The following is a 16,050-nucleotide window of genomic DNA, read 5'->3' as shown; positions in this document are numbered from 1 at the left end:
ATGTGTTATCCCAGGGGACTGGTTTCTTCACTATCTTGAGGAAGAAAAGTATCTCACCCCCACCCCCTCCACAACATTTAAGTATCATAACTCCTGATATAAATTTAAATATCTGTATATTTTATTTCCTTGTTTAATGGGCACTGCCCAAAGCCAGACACTCTGTGGAAGTGAAACAAATTTCCCACATTATCAACATCATCATGCCTCAAGATTTAAAAAAAAAAAAAAAAACTTCATTTCATGTGACTCTTATAATTACATATTACCCGTGCTATGACACAGATAAGAGATTATTACCTTGATTTTATAGGCAAGAAAACTGAGGCTCAGAAAAATGAAACAACTTGTTCAAAGAGAACCAGTAGGTAGGTACATTTGAACTGGAACTCTTAAGTTTCCTGAAGCCAAACTAGCAGAGGGCTTCTTCATTATTAAGATGCTGCTTCCATAAATCAGAAGGGATTTGAGATGCTGGTTGAGGAGCCCAATAACCATGGTAACAATTTAATGGATGGGGGTGGGGTGGGGGGTCCAGAACCTCTAATCTTCAGAATCTTAGAGCTAAGGATGTAGCTCCAAGAGGTTTAATCAGATTAGCAGCATCAAAACTCCCACACAAAGCAGGGAAAGAAAGCCGACCTCCCTGAAATAATGACTTGTAACCTCTCAGTCAGTTTTCAACACTGAGCTTACAGAATTAAAACAAAATCCTTCCCTTAATCCTGTCAAAAATGAACTCTGAGTTAGATGAATCTTTTTAGGTTTTATAATTCAAAATTAAACATGACATGTTTGACTTGCTCGGAACTCTAGCTAGTAAATGATCAATGGTTAACCACTTTCCAAAATATTAAAATACCTATTAGACCCAATGGGAAAATAGGTAAATTAATAGGCAGAACAAAGAAACATTTAAATCTTCATGTTTGTTAACTATTTATATAACATATACTATCTGCCAAGCATGGAATTTAGTGCTTTATAAATATTAACTCATGTAATCCTCATAAGTGAGCCATGAGGCACAGAAAGGTCAAGTAATTTGCTCAAGCTCACACAGCTGGTAAGCTATGGAACCAGGATACAAATCCAGGCAGTGTGGTTTCAAATGGCCAGTAAACATATAAAAATGTGTTTGAATTCATTCTAAAGAACTGCATAATTAAAACAATGAGATACAACTTTTTCCTATCATATTGGCAAAGATGAAGTAGTCTGATTATAACCTATGCGGATAAGCACGTGAATAAACAAGCATTCTCACATATTGAAGGTGGATCTGTAAATTTAATGCTACCTTTTTGAACGGCACTTTGAAAAATTTAGGAAAATTATAAATGAATAATTTTTCTGACAACCACTCTTATGAAAGGACAGGCACTTATGCACAAGATTTACTCTAATATTGATTTTAATGACAAACACATAAAAGATAAAACCATCAACAAGGGAATAGTAAGGTGCAGGATACTTGCCCAATGTAATATTGAGCAACTTTTAAAAAGCCTGTATGTTAGTATGTGCTAATATGAAAATACATCTAAAAATGCATTTAGGCAACAGTAATTCACAAAATAAAACACATTGTGAAGTTTGTGGAGGTTTTCCTAAGGATCTATACATGTGTGTATGTGCATTCACACATAGATGCATAGAAAATATCCAGAAAGATCAAATAAACTGTTAACAGTAATTTCCTTGGGGGAGTAAAAAGGGAAGCAGAGAAGACATGGGGGTGGTATCTTTACTTTTAATACCATTGTATAGCTTTTTAAAATGATCGCATATTTAACTATTACATTCATAGTGTCTGAATGGCTTTACCATAAAAGATGGATTTATACCAATCTCAAGGACACCAAGCAGAAATGGGCTTTAAGATATAGAAAAAGAAAGAGAGATATTACAGTGTTACTCAATCTAGATTAAAACTCTAGGAAATAAACATTCCAGGGAGAGGGGGGAACACTTCTAGAGAAGAAAAAAAATCAAAACAAATCCCCTGGAGAGAGAAATTATTAATATAAAGGAATTTATTATCTTCTATCTCAGGGATGTGTTTTCCTTTATATTTACTCAGTTCTAGAGATAAAAATAAGGGAACCAGCCAGAGACATAGAAACTGAACTAGTCTGGAGTCAAAATCTATACTCTGACCTCATCTTTGCTTTAGCTATGTGACCTTGGGCAGTTGCTCAATGCCTTTTTCCAAATATTTCTCAAGAACTGAAGACACTGAACTCAATTTCTAAGATCCTTCTAGATCTAGAAACTTTTATTTCATTACTTTACCTTAGTTTGAAAAAGAATCCCGGTACTTAATAATCTAAGAATACAAGCTATGGATGAAGTTTCTTTACACTTAAGGATACAGCAATTTATTAAGGAGATGCTTATCTGGAACCACCCCTGTCTGCTCTCAGAGACTCACAGGACTCAGCTTCTGGCACATCCATGGAGCAGGAAGCTCTCCCACTTTTTGACTGCGCACAGAGGCAGAATGCTGTCAAGCACCGCTGAAAACCTGATGAGTCATTTGAATTGGTTTTGTCTTTATTTTGGTTTCTCTAAAGAATAAGTTTCTTAAATATAAGCCAATCAGACTAGCAGATCTCTGGCCATAGCATGGACATAAGTTTTCAACAATACAGAAGACACTGCTATCCATGGAACACGGGCAGTTTGACTTTCAGCAACTTCAATGAAAACTCCCTTATGAGTGAACTACATACACACCAGGGACCACACCAGGAAAAGGAAAGAACCAAGCTAAAGAGACTCTCACATTCCCCAACAGAAAAAAATGGACAAGGACACAAGACAATCACTGAAGAGGAACTACAAATAGACACTGAATATTTAAAGAGGTCTTCTGATCTCAAAGAAATGCTAATTAAAAACAAATACATGTTTTAACCTATAAAATGGACAAAGATGATTAAAATCCACAATTATCTAATACTAGAAAGAGTCATGCAAACAGGCGCACTCACACAGTGCTTAGACAGGTGGCGACCAACAAACCTTCTGGAAACAATTTGGCAAGAGGTACCACAAGCTTCTGAAAAGTTCATTTCCTTTCACTATTAATTCTTTGTCTAGAAACATTCTACTAAAATAATTAGATTTATACAAAGATATGTATTCTCCACAGGGTTTTTTAATGAATGAGAAATATATGTAAACAAAATGCACCCAAAAAACCTATGGTATTTTGGTACAATAAAATGTTAGGCATTTTTCAAAGCCTAATGACATTAAAAAGGATAAAGCAAAAGAATAAAGGAAAAAAACCCAGGATATTCTTTAACAATATTTTCCAAATTTTCTACAATGAGCACATGTTATACTGGGCATTGATTCAAAGGCCCATATTTATTCTTACTTTAACTTTTTCAAAACCGAAATGGATGTAATAGTTGATGGCATCTTAAAATTGTTATCAGCCAGGGAATGGTTATAACCTGGTGGGCACTGATGGGGCAAACCTGAGTTATTACATCTGGTGGCGTGACTAGGCAATTATAACATCTTTCATGTTTCAGTCAACAGACCACTTAAAGCGCACTGAAGAAGGAATCAGAGCCCTGGATTTTATTTTAAAGCCTTCCATTAGAACCTCCTTTTGAGATCATGAAAGAACGGCATCAAACTTGCAGAATGGATGTTTGCAGCTTGGAAGAAAGTCCTGGAGAAAACAGTGAAGGACTCAAAACCTGCTGCATCATCAGTGCTCTTAGTGGTGAAGACGATGCAGTATGGAGAAAAACGAATACTGACAACCAGGTGGAAAAAAAAACCAAGATTTAGAAGGCTCTGAAAATAAATTTGAAACATCTTAAACCAACTTATTTCATTTTCTTATTTTATGAAAAAGATTGAAATATATAAAAAGTAACTCTCTAAAGAAAGGAAATTTTCAGTAAGTATACACTTTAAGTAACAAAGTACATCAGTTTAATTGACAGCAGTTTTCTTCCTTAGTGGTACCTAAAATAAAGGTGTGTTTTATAATCAATGAAGCACTATTACATTTATAATCAAAACAACAAAGACAAGTGCTATGGACTGAGCTGTGCTCCCCCAAATTCATATACTGAAGCCCTAACTCCCAACGTGATAGTATTTTGGACAAGGGGCCTTTGGGAGACAACTAGATTTAAATAAGGTCATGAGGGTGGGGCCCTCATGCTCGGATTAGCATCCTTATAAGGGGCACCAGAGAGCTTGCTGTCTCTCTCTTGCCATGTGAGGACAAAGGTATAAGGTAGCCACCTGCAAGCCAGAAAGAGAACCTTCAACCAGAACCCGATCATGCTGGCGCCCTGAGCTCAGACTTCTAGCCTCCAGAACTGTGAGAAAGTAAATTTCTGTTGTTTAAGCCACTCAATCTATGGCATTTTGTTATGGCCACCCAAACTAAGACAACAAGAAAATGTACCATCAGACGTCAATAAAATATGTATTTTTTAAACATCAGGCACTTAGAAAGCTGTTTTCTTCATAACTCTGAAGTTACCTAGAAAATTTGGTGGGGGACTAGGGGTGGCGGACAAACAAGCCCACACAAAGATACAAGGCATTAGCAGACACATTGTTCAATTTTGAGAACTGAAATGACAGTACAGTCATCAGGACGTCAGCAGTGCAGGGTGGCTCTCTTCCATTCTCAACCTGGAGTTCACATCTTTTTTGGCCTCTGCTGCCAGCCAGTTCCATGCTCCATAGACACTCCAGACAAGTGCCCTAACCATTACAGGCACCTATGTGCGAGTCTTAGAGACATCTTATTACGGAGGACTCTGCTCTGGGACAGTCTCAGGGCACAAAGAATGTCATCATGTACAAAATCTAGCAGTTTCATGCTCCCAAAATCCCTTAAAAATGGGCAACTCTCTGACAAAAACTCTTGAGTGAAGAATTGAAAATCAGCTGCTAAAGTCTTGTCTCATCTTGATCCCATGACAATGCTGTGGTCACCTGAACACAGGACAAGAATCTCGAGTCTACACTGGCACCACTGATGGCTGATGTGGCCACCAAAGGGAGAGGGGGCACGAGAGAGTGGAAAGATGCAGACCCAACTTTCCAATTTCATGATTTCAGATACGAATAAGGGTTTCTCCATCTGATGCTCTGTCCCAGGGCTAGGGCTACTCAACGGGCTACCCTTGATGGCCAACCATTAACTGCAGGACAAGTGCAAGGTCAAAGCCCTTATCCCCTTAGGAGGAATCATTAAGTTTAGATGATCCTCCATAGAAAAAAGAAGTCAATCCAGGTCAAAATCTTTAGTAGCCTATTGCCCCTCTCAGGAACTGCCTTTGTCAGTCGGTTATATGAAATTAAGTTTTTTACATTTCTCTAGAGTAGAAATAAAACCTTGAAATTCCCCTTCTAGGAAATGCAAATAGATCACATGAAAATTCAAATATGGAATTTTCTATGGAAATTACAAAGCTACACATGACAAAGCTCTCTGAAAACCTGGTCCATAGGAAATAAGACCATTGTTTCTGTTTTTTGTCTTTTGAACAGAAAAGCAGCTTTCATGAAAAAAATTATTTGTAAAATGAAATTAAGTTTGACCAAAAAAGGACTCTGAATTGTTTTATTTCTCTGTTAACATTCCTAGTGTATTTACACAAAAAAGGGTCCAAGAAAGTAAGTAGTGTTGTTTGAGAATCTGCTACCTCCCTTATGATGATTTGGATAGGTTGTGACTTGGTAGAGGTCTTATTGGCCAAAGAAAGTACAAGATCAGTATGAGTCTTGACTTCACCCTCTCAGTTCAAGCCCTTCTCTAGTTATGCCCTTCACAAGAAACAGGCAGCTCAGGATGGGCCAGGTCCATTACATACAGTGCCTGACACATGATATGTGTTCAGAATTAGGCCCACCCTTCTCTTTCATCCTTTATATTTCCCTAAAACATGAGAAAGCTACAAAGAAGATGGGCAATGGAGCCTTCCACATATAAAGACCTTCATTCATTAAAGATATGTTGAAATGAAACATCTCAGCAACTTTATAAAATGTACGAAGAAATCTATTTTTAAAGCTTCCTGCTGACTCCTGAAATTTCTCTAGCTGGGGGAAAGACTTTCAGTTTAACTTCACAAAGATTAAGGATAAAATGCAAGTGACTTGATATAGGCTAAAAGGTAAAATCAATGATTTTCGAAGTATAAACCACGATACAACAGACAAATGACTCAGAGCTTCCCCAGTTTTATTATGGGGGAAAGACTAAAGACGGCAGAAGAGGCTTTAGTATCCACAGTCAATGGTAGAATCAGTCTTTGGAGAGAGGAAGTCAAGGAAAGAAGCTTCTAGAACGTCACTCTTTTGCCTGAGATCAATCCTGTTTTCTCTTCAGCAGGGAAGGAAGAAGAAGTCTTAAAGTTTATTTGTTCTTTAAGGTACCACGCAGTTTTCTCAAAGAAGAAGAGCTGTACTGAAATCTAGCAGAAGCCAGATGTCAAGCTACACACTTTTGTAGAGATGTTATCTTATTTAACCTTGACCACATCCCTGTAAGGTAGCTTAACTAGGTCAAGAAATTTGTCTGAGTTCAAGTAAACTGGGAGGTGAACGAGCTAGGATTTCAATCTGTATCTTCAAATTCCAAAGTCTGTGCTTCCTGTAGACTTTGTGATGTATGAGGGACAACAAAGAGAAAAACTCACAAAAGGACCAATCACACCAGAGGCAATAGCATTTCTAGTCATACTAAAACTCAGCCTGGTTCCATTCTGTGTTTAAATTCCTGTCCTAGTGTTCTGCAGAATTTATTTAAATGCTCTGATAAAGAGAACTACAACACCTTTAGACTGAATTATTTCTGCTTGTTCTGTTGCTTGGGAAACATTTTTGGAGTCAGTTAACAACAAGACACCAAATATCCATAGTTCAGCAAGACAGTCACTGTACCAAATTCCTAAATAATAGCCCACAACCACAGAAAACGGGCAACGCAGCACAGAATAATCAAAAGCAGCTTCATATTTTCTGGATAAAACAAAGCATCATTTGTATTGAGGCATTTTTAGAAGGTACCACTGAAAACCAGACTGCAGCTTGGAATGGCTTAAAATACCACATTTAACAATCACATCAATGGCTTTTAAACTTTAGAGGCAAACAGCTCCCTTTTACTACAAATTCAGAGTGAGGGATTAGATGTAAAGCTAACAGATTCAGTACACATTCAAGCTTGGGGACTATCCAATGCCTTAATTAACACAATTACAAGTGTATTTAGCCAACTAGCTGGGTTTTAACGATGAAAAGGTGAAGGTCAATTTTTTTTTTTAATAAATCACTTCAAACTAAGCCCCCCTGCTGAAAAAAGAACACAGATAATTAAACTGAAAGGAAAAGACCAATAAACAATTATTTTGGCATAACAAGCAACCTTTCCTTAATCAGTCTGTATTTTAATTGAGGCAGTACCACCATTAAAAATTCACCAAACTTTGCTTTTCTGCCTCAACTTGGAGCTACTTCCACACCAGCGAGAGCAAGCAGGAAGAGCTGAATAGGGCAAAGACTACGGTTTCAAGATTGGCAGAGGGCAGGGGAAGGCATCCACAGAGAGGAGAGGGATCAGCCCTTTCTAGGAGGGCAGGAGGCCTTGCCCTCCTAAGGCCTCCAGATTGATGCCACTCTCTTCAGGGTTAAAAGAAAACAACCAAAACGACCATCAACAGTGAGATTTGATTATATCATAGATGTTAGGTAAAATTAGGTTTCTCTCCTTGGAGACCAGTAGAGGGGAAAAAGTCTCAAAAACTAGCCAAGCTACATACTCGCTATATGAAAGCGGTAGCGATTATAATGAGCTGTATTAGACATCCGAGTTGGTTAGATTTTGAAGTGGAGGGGACCTGCACGGAAATGTCTATGACTGAAGAATCCTCCGTAACACACAATGTCTTGGTGAGAGGCGGAGCCCACCTTGCCCTGTAGAAGCTGAGAACTCCAAATACACACTTGTTCAGCCTTTCCTGCAGCTAGAACCCAGGCGTGGGAACCAGGCTCAGCCATTCTGATGCACCTGTCCCACACGGAATCTCTGGCTATTCTGAAGCATTTTCGCTTCCAGATGAATTCTAAAATCAACTGTGTTCAAACAAAACAAAACAGGATCTTTAGGGCAGTGAAAATACTCAGTACGATAGAATAATGGTGGATGCATGTCATTATATATTTGTCCAAACTCACAGAATGTCCAACACCAAGAGTGACCCCCAAAAATAAACTATGGATTGGGGGTGATTATTATGTATCAATGTAGGTTCATTAGTTGTAACAAACGTACCTCCCTGATGGGAGAATACTGATAATGGGGGGGGGCTAGTAATGAGTGAAGGCACGGGGTATACAGAAAATCTCTGTACCTTCCTCTCAATTTTGCTGTAAACCTGAAACTGGCTCTTTAAAAAATTAAGTCTTTAAAAAGAAAATAGTTGGAATTTCATTAGGCATTAAATGGCATGTATAGATAATTTTGTAACAGCTAACAGTTTTAAAATAGTGCCCTGGCCTGCCCATTCAAAAATAAAGTATTTTTTCCATTTTTCAGGTCTTCCTTTAAGTCCTTCAATAAAGTTTTTATTCTTTTCTTCAATATAAGATTTATACATTTCTTCTCAGTTTGATATTTAAAGTTCCTGTTTCTATTATAAAATGGGGCTTTTTCCTGTTCATTTTCTAAACAGTGCTTCTGTACAGCAAAGACGATTTCCTATGTTGCTCTTATATCCACTCTAAACTCTTATTAAGTTGGGGTTTGGTATCAGAATACTGTCAAATCTTAGAGTGCGGTAATTATTTTTAAATTAAGTCAGCTTAATAATAGTGATATGAAAGTTTTCTGGTAGTAAAGGTCATTTAGACATTTGGTATAAGGTTGCAGCCCTCTCTAGAGAGCTTCAAAATAAAGACAACACATCATTTGCTTGTTTTAGAGCAAGATCTTAACATAAGAGCAGGGAAAGAAAAAATAGATGCCCTCGTCTGGCCCTCCCCACATTATGGTTTAATATTGATTTTTGCTCCCTGAGGCCTGACTCAAGGTCAAGAGAAACACAGTACTCATTTGCACAGATGGACAAGATAAATGTACTTCCCCAAAATGATTGTTAAAGTTTTTAATACTGTTTTCTCCAATGTGATTCTACAGCCTCCAGATAACACTTTTTGCTCAGCTGTAAGCATTTCCTAGGTTTAAAAAAAAAAATCATAAAAAAAAGAATTCTGCTATTTTTAGAGTTGACTCAATGGCTTTCAGTAATTTAGTATCTCAAAAAAGAGGACACAAGTGAACTTATCTGCAAAAGAAACAGACTCACAAACTTATAGTTATCAGGGAGTAAAGGGGGTGGGAAGGGATAAATCAAGAATTCGAAATCTGCACCTCTTGGGGATTGATGAAAATGTTAACTATCTTGTTTATGGTGCTGGTTTCATAGGTGTCTACATCTATCAAAATTCATCAAATTGTACAACTGAAATATGTATAGTTTACTGTACTGTATAGTTTACAATAAAGGTGTTAAAAAATAATAATTTAATACCTCACAATACATAGTACTTCAAATACCCTTATATACATATAAATTGAATTTCATTAACTGCTAAAACCTTACCAATAGTTTAAAGTAACATTTTCTTTTAGGGATAGGAGTTGAGAGTATAAAAATGTTTCAATACTTCTGAAAAAAATTTTTTTAAGAGTATTAAATTTAACTTTGTGATTATATTTGCCAAATTCTCAAAATAGGTTCAACATAAAAGTGTAGTTCTAGATTGTCTGCAAAAACAATCTACAAAGGATATGAAAAGCTGAACTCAATATTCTAGACGTAAATATTTTCTAAGTTTCTGTGACTGTGAGTTCAAGCACATAAAAATGAATTTTCCTTTGTCTTTACAACAAAGATTGGTTTTAATTGGGAACAGTGGAGCAAAATTTTTCCATCTTGCAGCAGATATTATTACCCAAGTTTCAGAGAAGTCTCAGTAGATCAGCCAGCTTTAATTTACAGAGAAACTTAGCTATGATTTACTTATATAATGAGAGTTGGCACAGAGCTCAACATATGAACGGTGAAATTCCAAGTATTTCCCCCAATCATCTTGTGACATAACTTCATCAAGATTTAAAATTCCATCTGCTTTGTTCCCCAACGGAATACAACCAGGTTCTAGTTAAGAGGAAAGAGGCATACACAATACAGATGTTTTATGAGAAATGTTCCCATTGCTTTTATAAATTGGTTTGCATTAGTGAAAAGCTGTTGTGTGGGAATTACTATGAAAAATGATTCAGAAAAAACAGTAGTTGCTCTTAAAGACCAAAGGAGAACATAAACCCAAAATCATATGCTCTACAACTGGAAAAGTTTCATATGCAAACTATGTTCACTGTCTGGCCCATCTGAAAGGCAGGGTGCTGAAAATCATTAATATACTGTCATTTCACATGAGTCTGGCACGGGTCAAAGAAGATGGTAGGCCTGCTGTGAAAGACTCCATTACTAAGTAGGGAGCTTTGGCTTGGAGACCCTGGCCCTGAAAAAAACAACCCACTGGTGGGCAGCTCCAGCCCAACAGACAGCTCAGGATCTAACTTGATCCTGGAAATTATAAAGGCTTCTAAAGAAGCAAATCACACAGTTTCTAGGACGATTCTCAGTTGAGCCAAAACTGGGGGAAATTTTTTTTGTTTGTTTCTTTAGACAGCTTTTAGAGAACTAAGAGAAGGATACTTTGGCCTCGACCCAGCAGAGGGCGAATGCCCCCCTGGATAGAAATTATGTGAACCAAAATTCTCCATAGTAACAATTCTAATCAATTATTCAAAGCTAGCAGTTGATTTCCTAAGTTTAAGAGCTAACTATGGTCTCCTGTTTCTGTTATTAAAAACTGGTTTCTTCTTTTCTTTGTATCTGCTCATCCAGGCATTAATGAGCGGCTCCTAATGGAATCTTAATAGCAACTTTATAAAAAAAAGTCTCTACTTTTAAGGTTAAGTTTGCCATTTTTCAGACTTGGTTTAAGGGAAATAATAATAGAAATTTGTCAAATGTGTCCATATGATCAAAAAGTTTGTTTAAGTCCACTTACTCTCCTACAGAAACAATAGGTATTAATAATATTACCACAAGGTATGACATGATATTTTGAATTAAAGAGTTAACTATAATTCAGTGATGTTTCAGTAATAAGCATACTTATTCATACTTTAATAGAAATTAAAATTGAAGTGTTATTCACTATACAGTAACTCAGAAAACCAGCCATTCTCCGACTCCGGATTAACATGAGTTTAGAGAGTGAAACGGCACACTGCAGGTAAATAATCCACACTAACATTTTTTTATTGTGCAGGAGAGGTAGATAATCTGTAGTTTTTCTAGCAAGAGAAACAGACCACTGAGTGGTAGCCCAAATAACCTTAGAGAAATTTATCGCACGGAACACAACAGAGTCACAATGACCACATGTGCCCCAGAACTCTACAAACAGGAATGAAATCCAAGCCAAACTAAGTAGCTCTCATCATAATGAAAACCAACTAGCTGCCTGGCATTGAGTGGGGCAACACCTGTTAGGGGGCAAATTTGATACTCAAAAGATGAGGACCAGCCAGCCTGCAGTTGGTCAGACATATAAAATGCAATCACGTGTGGGAAAAGGGAAAAAAGGCTTTCTAGAAACCAAATTCCTGGACACACCTGCTCTCCCTCGATGTCTGTAACTCTGCCTCTGGATCTGAATGACCTGTTAAAATCAGGAAACTTACAAGTCTTCTGGGAAAGGATTTGGTTCAAAACCCAAACTCCACTTTCAAAGTCACTTCCCAGAATAAGGCTCAGAAATACATTAGGGTCTCTCAGCCTCTAGGATGCTGTCTGCTTGAACCTGCGTCACTTCTCTGACCCCTTCCCCAGGCAGTGACATCTGCTCCCCAGAGTGACAGGGCCTTGCTGGCCCAAGCGCACCATGCTTGCTCAGCTCAAGTCCATCTCAGACACATACCTGTTTCCTTCTTGCTTCCCTTTCCTCCCTCTCGGCTCTTCTTCAGCACGGCCTTTAACATTTTCAACACTCTTGCTTCTAAAGGGAAAAGAAGGGGAGGAGAGAGGAATTGAGGATTATGAATTGGAACGTAACTTGCATAGTGACACAAAAGGTAACTTCAAGCAAACAGATCGCTTGGGATAATAAAGGTGCCTTGAGTTTTACATTAACTTTCTATGAATAAACTAAGATGGGGAACTAAATAAAATGCTGAAGACACAAGGAGTGTTTTATAACTTTTAATGAAGTGATCAGAAGTTCACCGTCTTGTTATAAACGTTTAAAAAAAAACCACAACAGTGCATTCTCAACATTCCACATCTAATTAAGGTTATGAGGCTAAATCTGGACATGTTACTGTAAGATGTCTGGCACAGGAATGTGGGTCTTCCAGCCCCCGTGCATCAAAAGAAAACATTAAGACAGAACCAAAAAGATAATGGTTAAGAAGGAAGCTACATGGTTAAAGGCATGTTTTACAGGTGCTACTGATTATACAACCATAAGGAAAACATTTTGGAAGGTTATCAGAAGGAAACATTCCTTATAAACATTTGCAAAACAAATACAGTGGGAACACTTTTCAACCCTGATGTCAAGGGGTCTGATCAAACAGCACACACTGCAATGGGTTTTTACCACATATAGTTAGGACTTTTGGGGAGGGGAGGGGTAAGTAGAATAGGCCTGTGGCTGAATCCTTTAAAGCAAGCCGTATTTTTAAGCAGGGTTGTACTGAGCACATAAAAACAACACAATGGCCCAGGCCTAAGGTGAAACACAAAACCACCCCTACAGCAAGAGCCAGACAAAAGGCCCATTATTTCATCATTTAGTCAGCCTCCTTTAGCTCTCTCTTCCCTCCGCTAACTCAGATGAGATGGCTAGACAACCCCAAACAGTAACCAAGGCAGGTGTGTTGTGTTACCCATCACACCCTGTTAACGCACTAAGGGGAGGACAGGTAGAAGGAAAGAGGCTTGCTCCCAAAGAGAGAGAAGAGAAGGGATGACTCCTCTGTAGAAAATCCTGCCTTGTTAGCACCAGTGCTTACAATGGCCTCAGTATCACACCCCACACAAGCACTCAACCCCAGGGTGAAGCTGAGGTTCTGTGGGGACCACTGAGAAGGAGGAAGAGTCCCAAAGTGCTGCCATTCACAACACAAGCACACAGGGTGACCTTTCTTATCATCGGGTCCAGGCCTGTATTTATTTTTCCAAGCTCTTTGTTTTCCTGATGAAGGCACAGAGACCCTAGGAGGCTGACTTGCCCAAGGGTCATGCAGCTAATTAACAGCAGGGCCGGAATCCCCACCTGCAGACTCCCAGCTAGGGTCCTCCTTCTCCCACTGCACCCGCCTCTCTGCTCAGAGCAATGAAAGCTTTGGCCAACAGCAATCAAACAAACAAACAAAATTAACAACAAACCAACCAACCTGAAAGATCCTAGGAAGAAAATATCTTAAGCAGAATTTGGAGAAACCAATAATGACGTTTATTAGGGTTAAACCATCTTGCAAGCAGGTCTTTACACACAAAGGGGGCATGGCTTACAACCTAATTCTTTTTAAAAATGCTACTTGAATGGACCACCATGAAAAGACTAAGGTTTCACCTAAAGGACAAGCAGTGAATCTGGAAGAGGGCCACAGTGTGCTTCCAGAGGGAAACTGTGGAAACACAAATTTCTCCTGACAGTCATGTTTGAAAGAAACAATGCAAAATGTCGTGGCATAAAAAATGGTAGGCAAAATTAAATAAGAAAGAAAGAGATGCCCGGTAAGCACAGACATTTTCTTCTCCAAATAAAATCAATCAACTGTCAAGATCTGTCGTTTAGTAAAGACTACATACTTAGGAAATAAGACAAAAGAAAATATCGATGGAACCGTGCCCTCAGAGCTTGGCCAAGGTCCTTAGGAAACTTTTCCAAAGCCCCAAGTTTCCCTGGATCACTGACCAGCTCAGGCCCCCCCATGGCGGTGAGGCTGCCTCTGATTAATCACCCCTTCACCACCAATCCACAACAGCTCTCCCATGCCACTTGGACTGTGTGTCCCAAAGGGCAAGGACTGGTAGACACTGACTTGGGCATCTCGGCCCAAACACCTTCTGTGCCTATTTTGGGGAGCTCAGCTGTTTTCAGGATGGTCACATCTTCCACAGCTTCTTCACTTGAGACCACTGATATCAGATATCTGGTGTAATTTTTTTTCCCAGTTCTTCCTTCCTCCCTAAATAGTAACTCAAAGGAAAGAGCTTCAATTTATATTCTAAAAGCTATTCAAAATGCAACCTGGAGAAACTTTAATTGATCATACCCGAGTGCAAAAGTTAAGGAACTCTCCCCCTCCTCCCCCATGCCCATACACACACAAGCTGGAAAGGAAAGGACTGCTCCCAGTGAGCTAAATTCTGAAAGTAACATAGATCAGAGTAGAGCTATGCAAAGTCACCTGGTAGTCCTGATCAGCTGTAGCCTAGAAGACTAACGCGAACTTGATATTCATCCACAGACCTAAAGACTATGCCCATCTGAAAGGGGTTGGTCAGAAAGAGCGACTACAGTAATAAGCTGGTGGGGCCAACATGGACAGTCTAGTCCAGAGAAGATTACCTGGCATACCTGATGGTATCTATGGACCCATAAATACATAACCCCCACATCCACTGGGAAACAGACCATCAGGCTATGGGACCCAGTGCTTTTAAACACTGGCATCGTCACTACCTTCCTCCTTCTGATCCTGTTCTCACTGAGCAGTGCCTCATAATTTGGCTTTCTTAGCCTAACAACAGTAGGGGAAAGTGTGCTGGTCTAGTCAACCCAACACAATTGCCTAGCTTGTTGACAGATACGATTCTGGGAATAAATTAATAAACCACTGTTCTGGCTTTAAACAACAGCTCTCATGAGCTTTGTTAAAGGGAGACACTGCCAAGTACCATCCATTTAAGACATGAGTTTCTGATCCCAGTTTGAGTACCAAAAGGAAGATGGTGGTAAATTCATAAATGTAACCACCACCGTGAAGCAGTCTTATGGGGGCAGCCGCAGGCTCTCCCTGAACAGTACCTTCTACATCATCAGACACACGTCCCTTCCAGTAGCAATTTCAACTACTGTCATTTTTTTCCTCCCAAAAGGGTGAACAGTGACCCACTAAAGAAGTGAACCAAACAGAAATGATGTAAAACAGCCTCCAGTTACAGTAATTCAGACCCAAAGGATTAAATGGTAACACATGGAAAAGAAACTCCCAGAAGCTATAAGTTCCTACCTGAGAACCGTATGTGTGGAAGGAAGTACTTATGGATAAGTATGATAGGATAAGACAAGAAATATTATCCTTTTTCACCTTCAGTATTGCACTATAGATCAAAAGGCAGAGGTATAATTCAAATAAATACTGACCAAGCTAGAATCCCTCAATTTCTGCCCCATAAAGCCAGACTGAGCCTCTGTCACAGCAAGGAGTACAAACATGGATAAATTTAAATACTTAAAAATAAATCTTTGAAAAAGTAGACAACTTCAGCTCTCATTTCTTTAAATGATGTATTTCTGAGGAAAAAAGACCAGCCTCTAGGTTACAACAACTGAAATTATCTAACAGGAGAAAATTTCCTATAATGTTCATTTATCAGAAAATAAAATGACTATATGACATTACCTTTAGGTCAATGACCTGCAGTCACCTAAATTTCCTTATCTTTCTAATATCATTCAACATCTAAGGTTCCCAAATGCCATAGACTCTTCCTTTTAAAACCCCTAAAAGTTAAATCAACTATGAAGCTTAATTTTACTTCTCAGATTTCTCTTTTAACACATGAACTCCTTGGGGATCTAGGCACAGTGTCTCCATGTTATGTGTTACATAAGCATTCTGCACAGCAATTACAACGGTATATAAAATATAACAAAAGTTATCCTAGGTTAAATAGCGAGATG

General features: G+C 38.6%; 1 protein-coding gene across 1 annotated transcript in view; it reads right to left on the bottom strand.

Annotated features, from left to right (window-relative positions):
- The window catches only part of TANC1 (tetratricopeptide repeat, ankyrin repeat and coiled-coil containing 1), a 157,153-nt gene that overhangs the window by 126,753 nt on the left and 14,350 nt on the right, over positions 1–16,050 (bottom strand). Inside the window, 1 exon segment of the mRNA XM_014552424.2 lies at positions 12,052–12,129. Within this exon segment, the coding sequence (XP_014407910.2) occupies positions 12,052–12,129 (78 nt within the window).

This window comes from Camelus ferus, chromosome 5, assembly GCF_009834535.1.
Source record: "Camelus ferus isolate YT-003-E chromosome 5, BCGSAC_Cfer_1.0, whole genome shotgun sequence".
NCBI classification, from domain to species: Eukaryota; Metazoa; Chordata; class Mammalia; order Artiodactyla; family Camelidae; genus Camelus; species Camelus ferus.
Note: the sequence above shows the minus strand (reverse complement) of the source record. Positions and strands in the feature narration are given on the sequence as shown.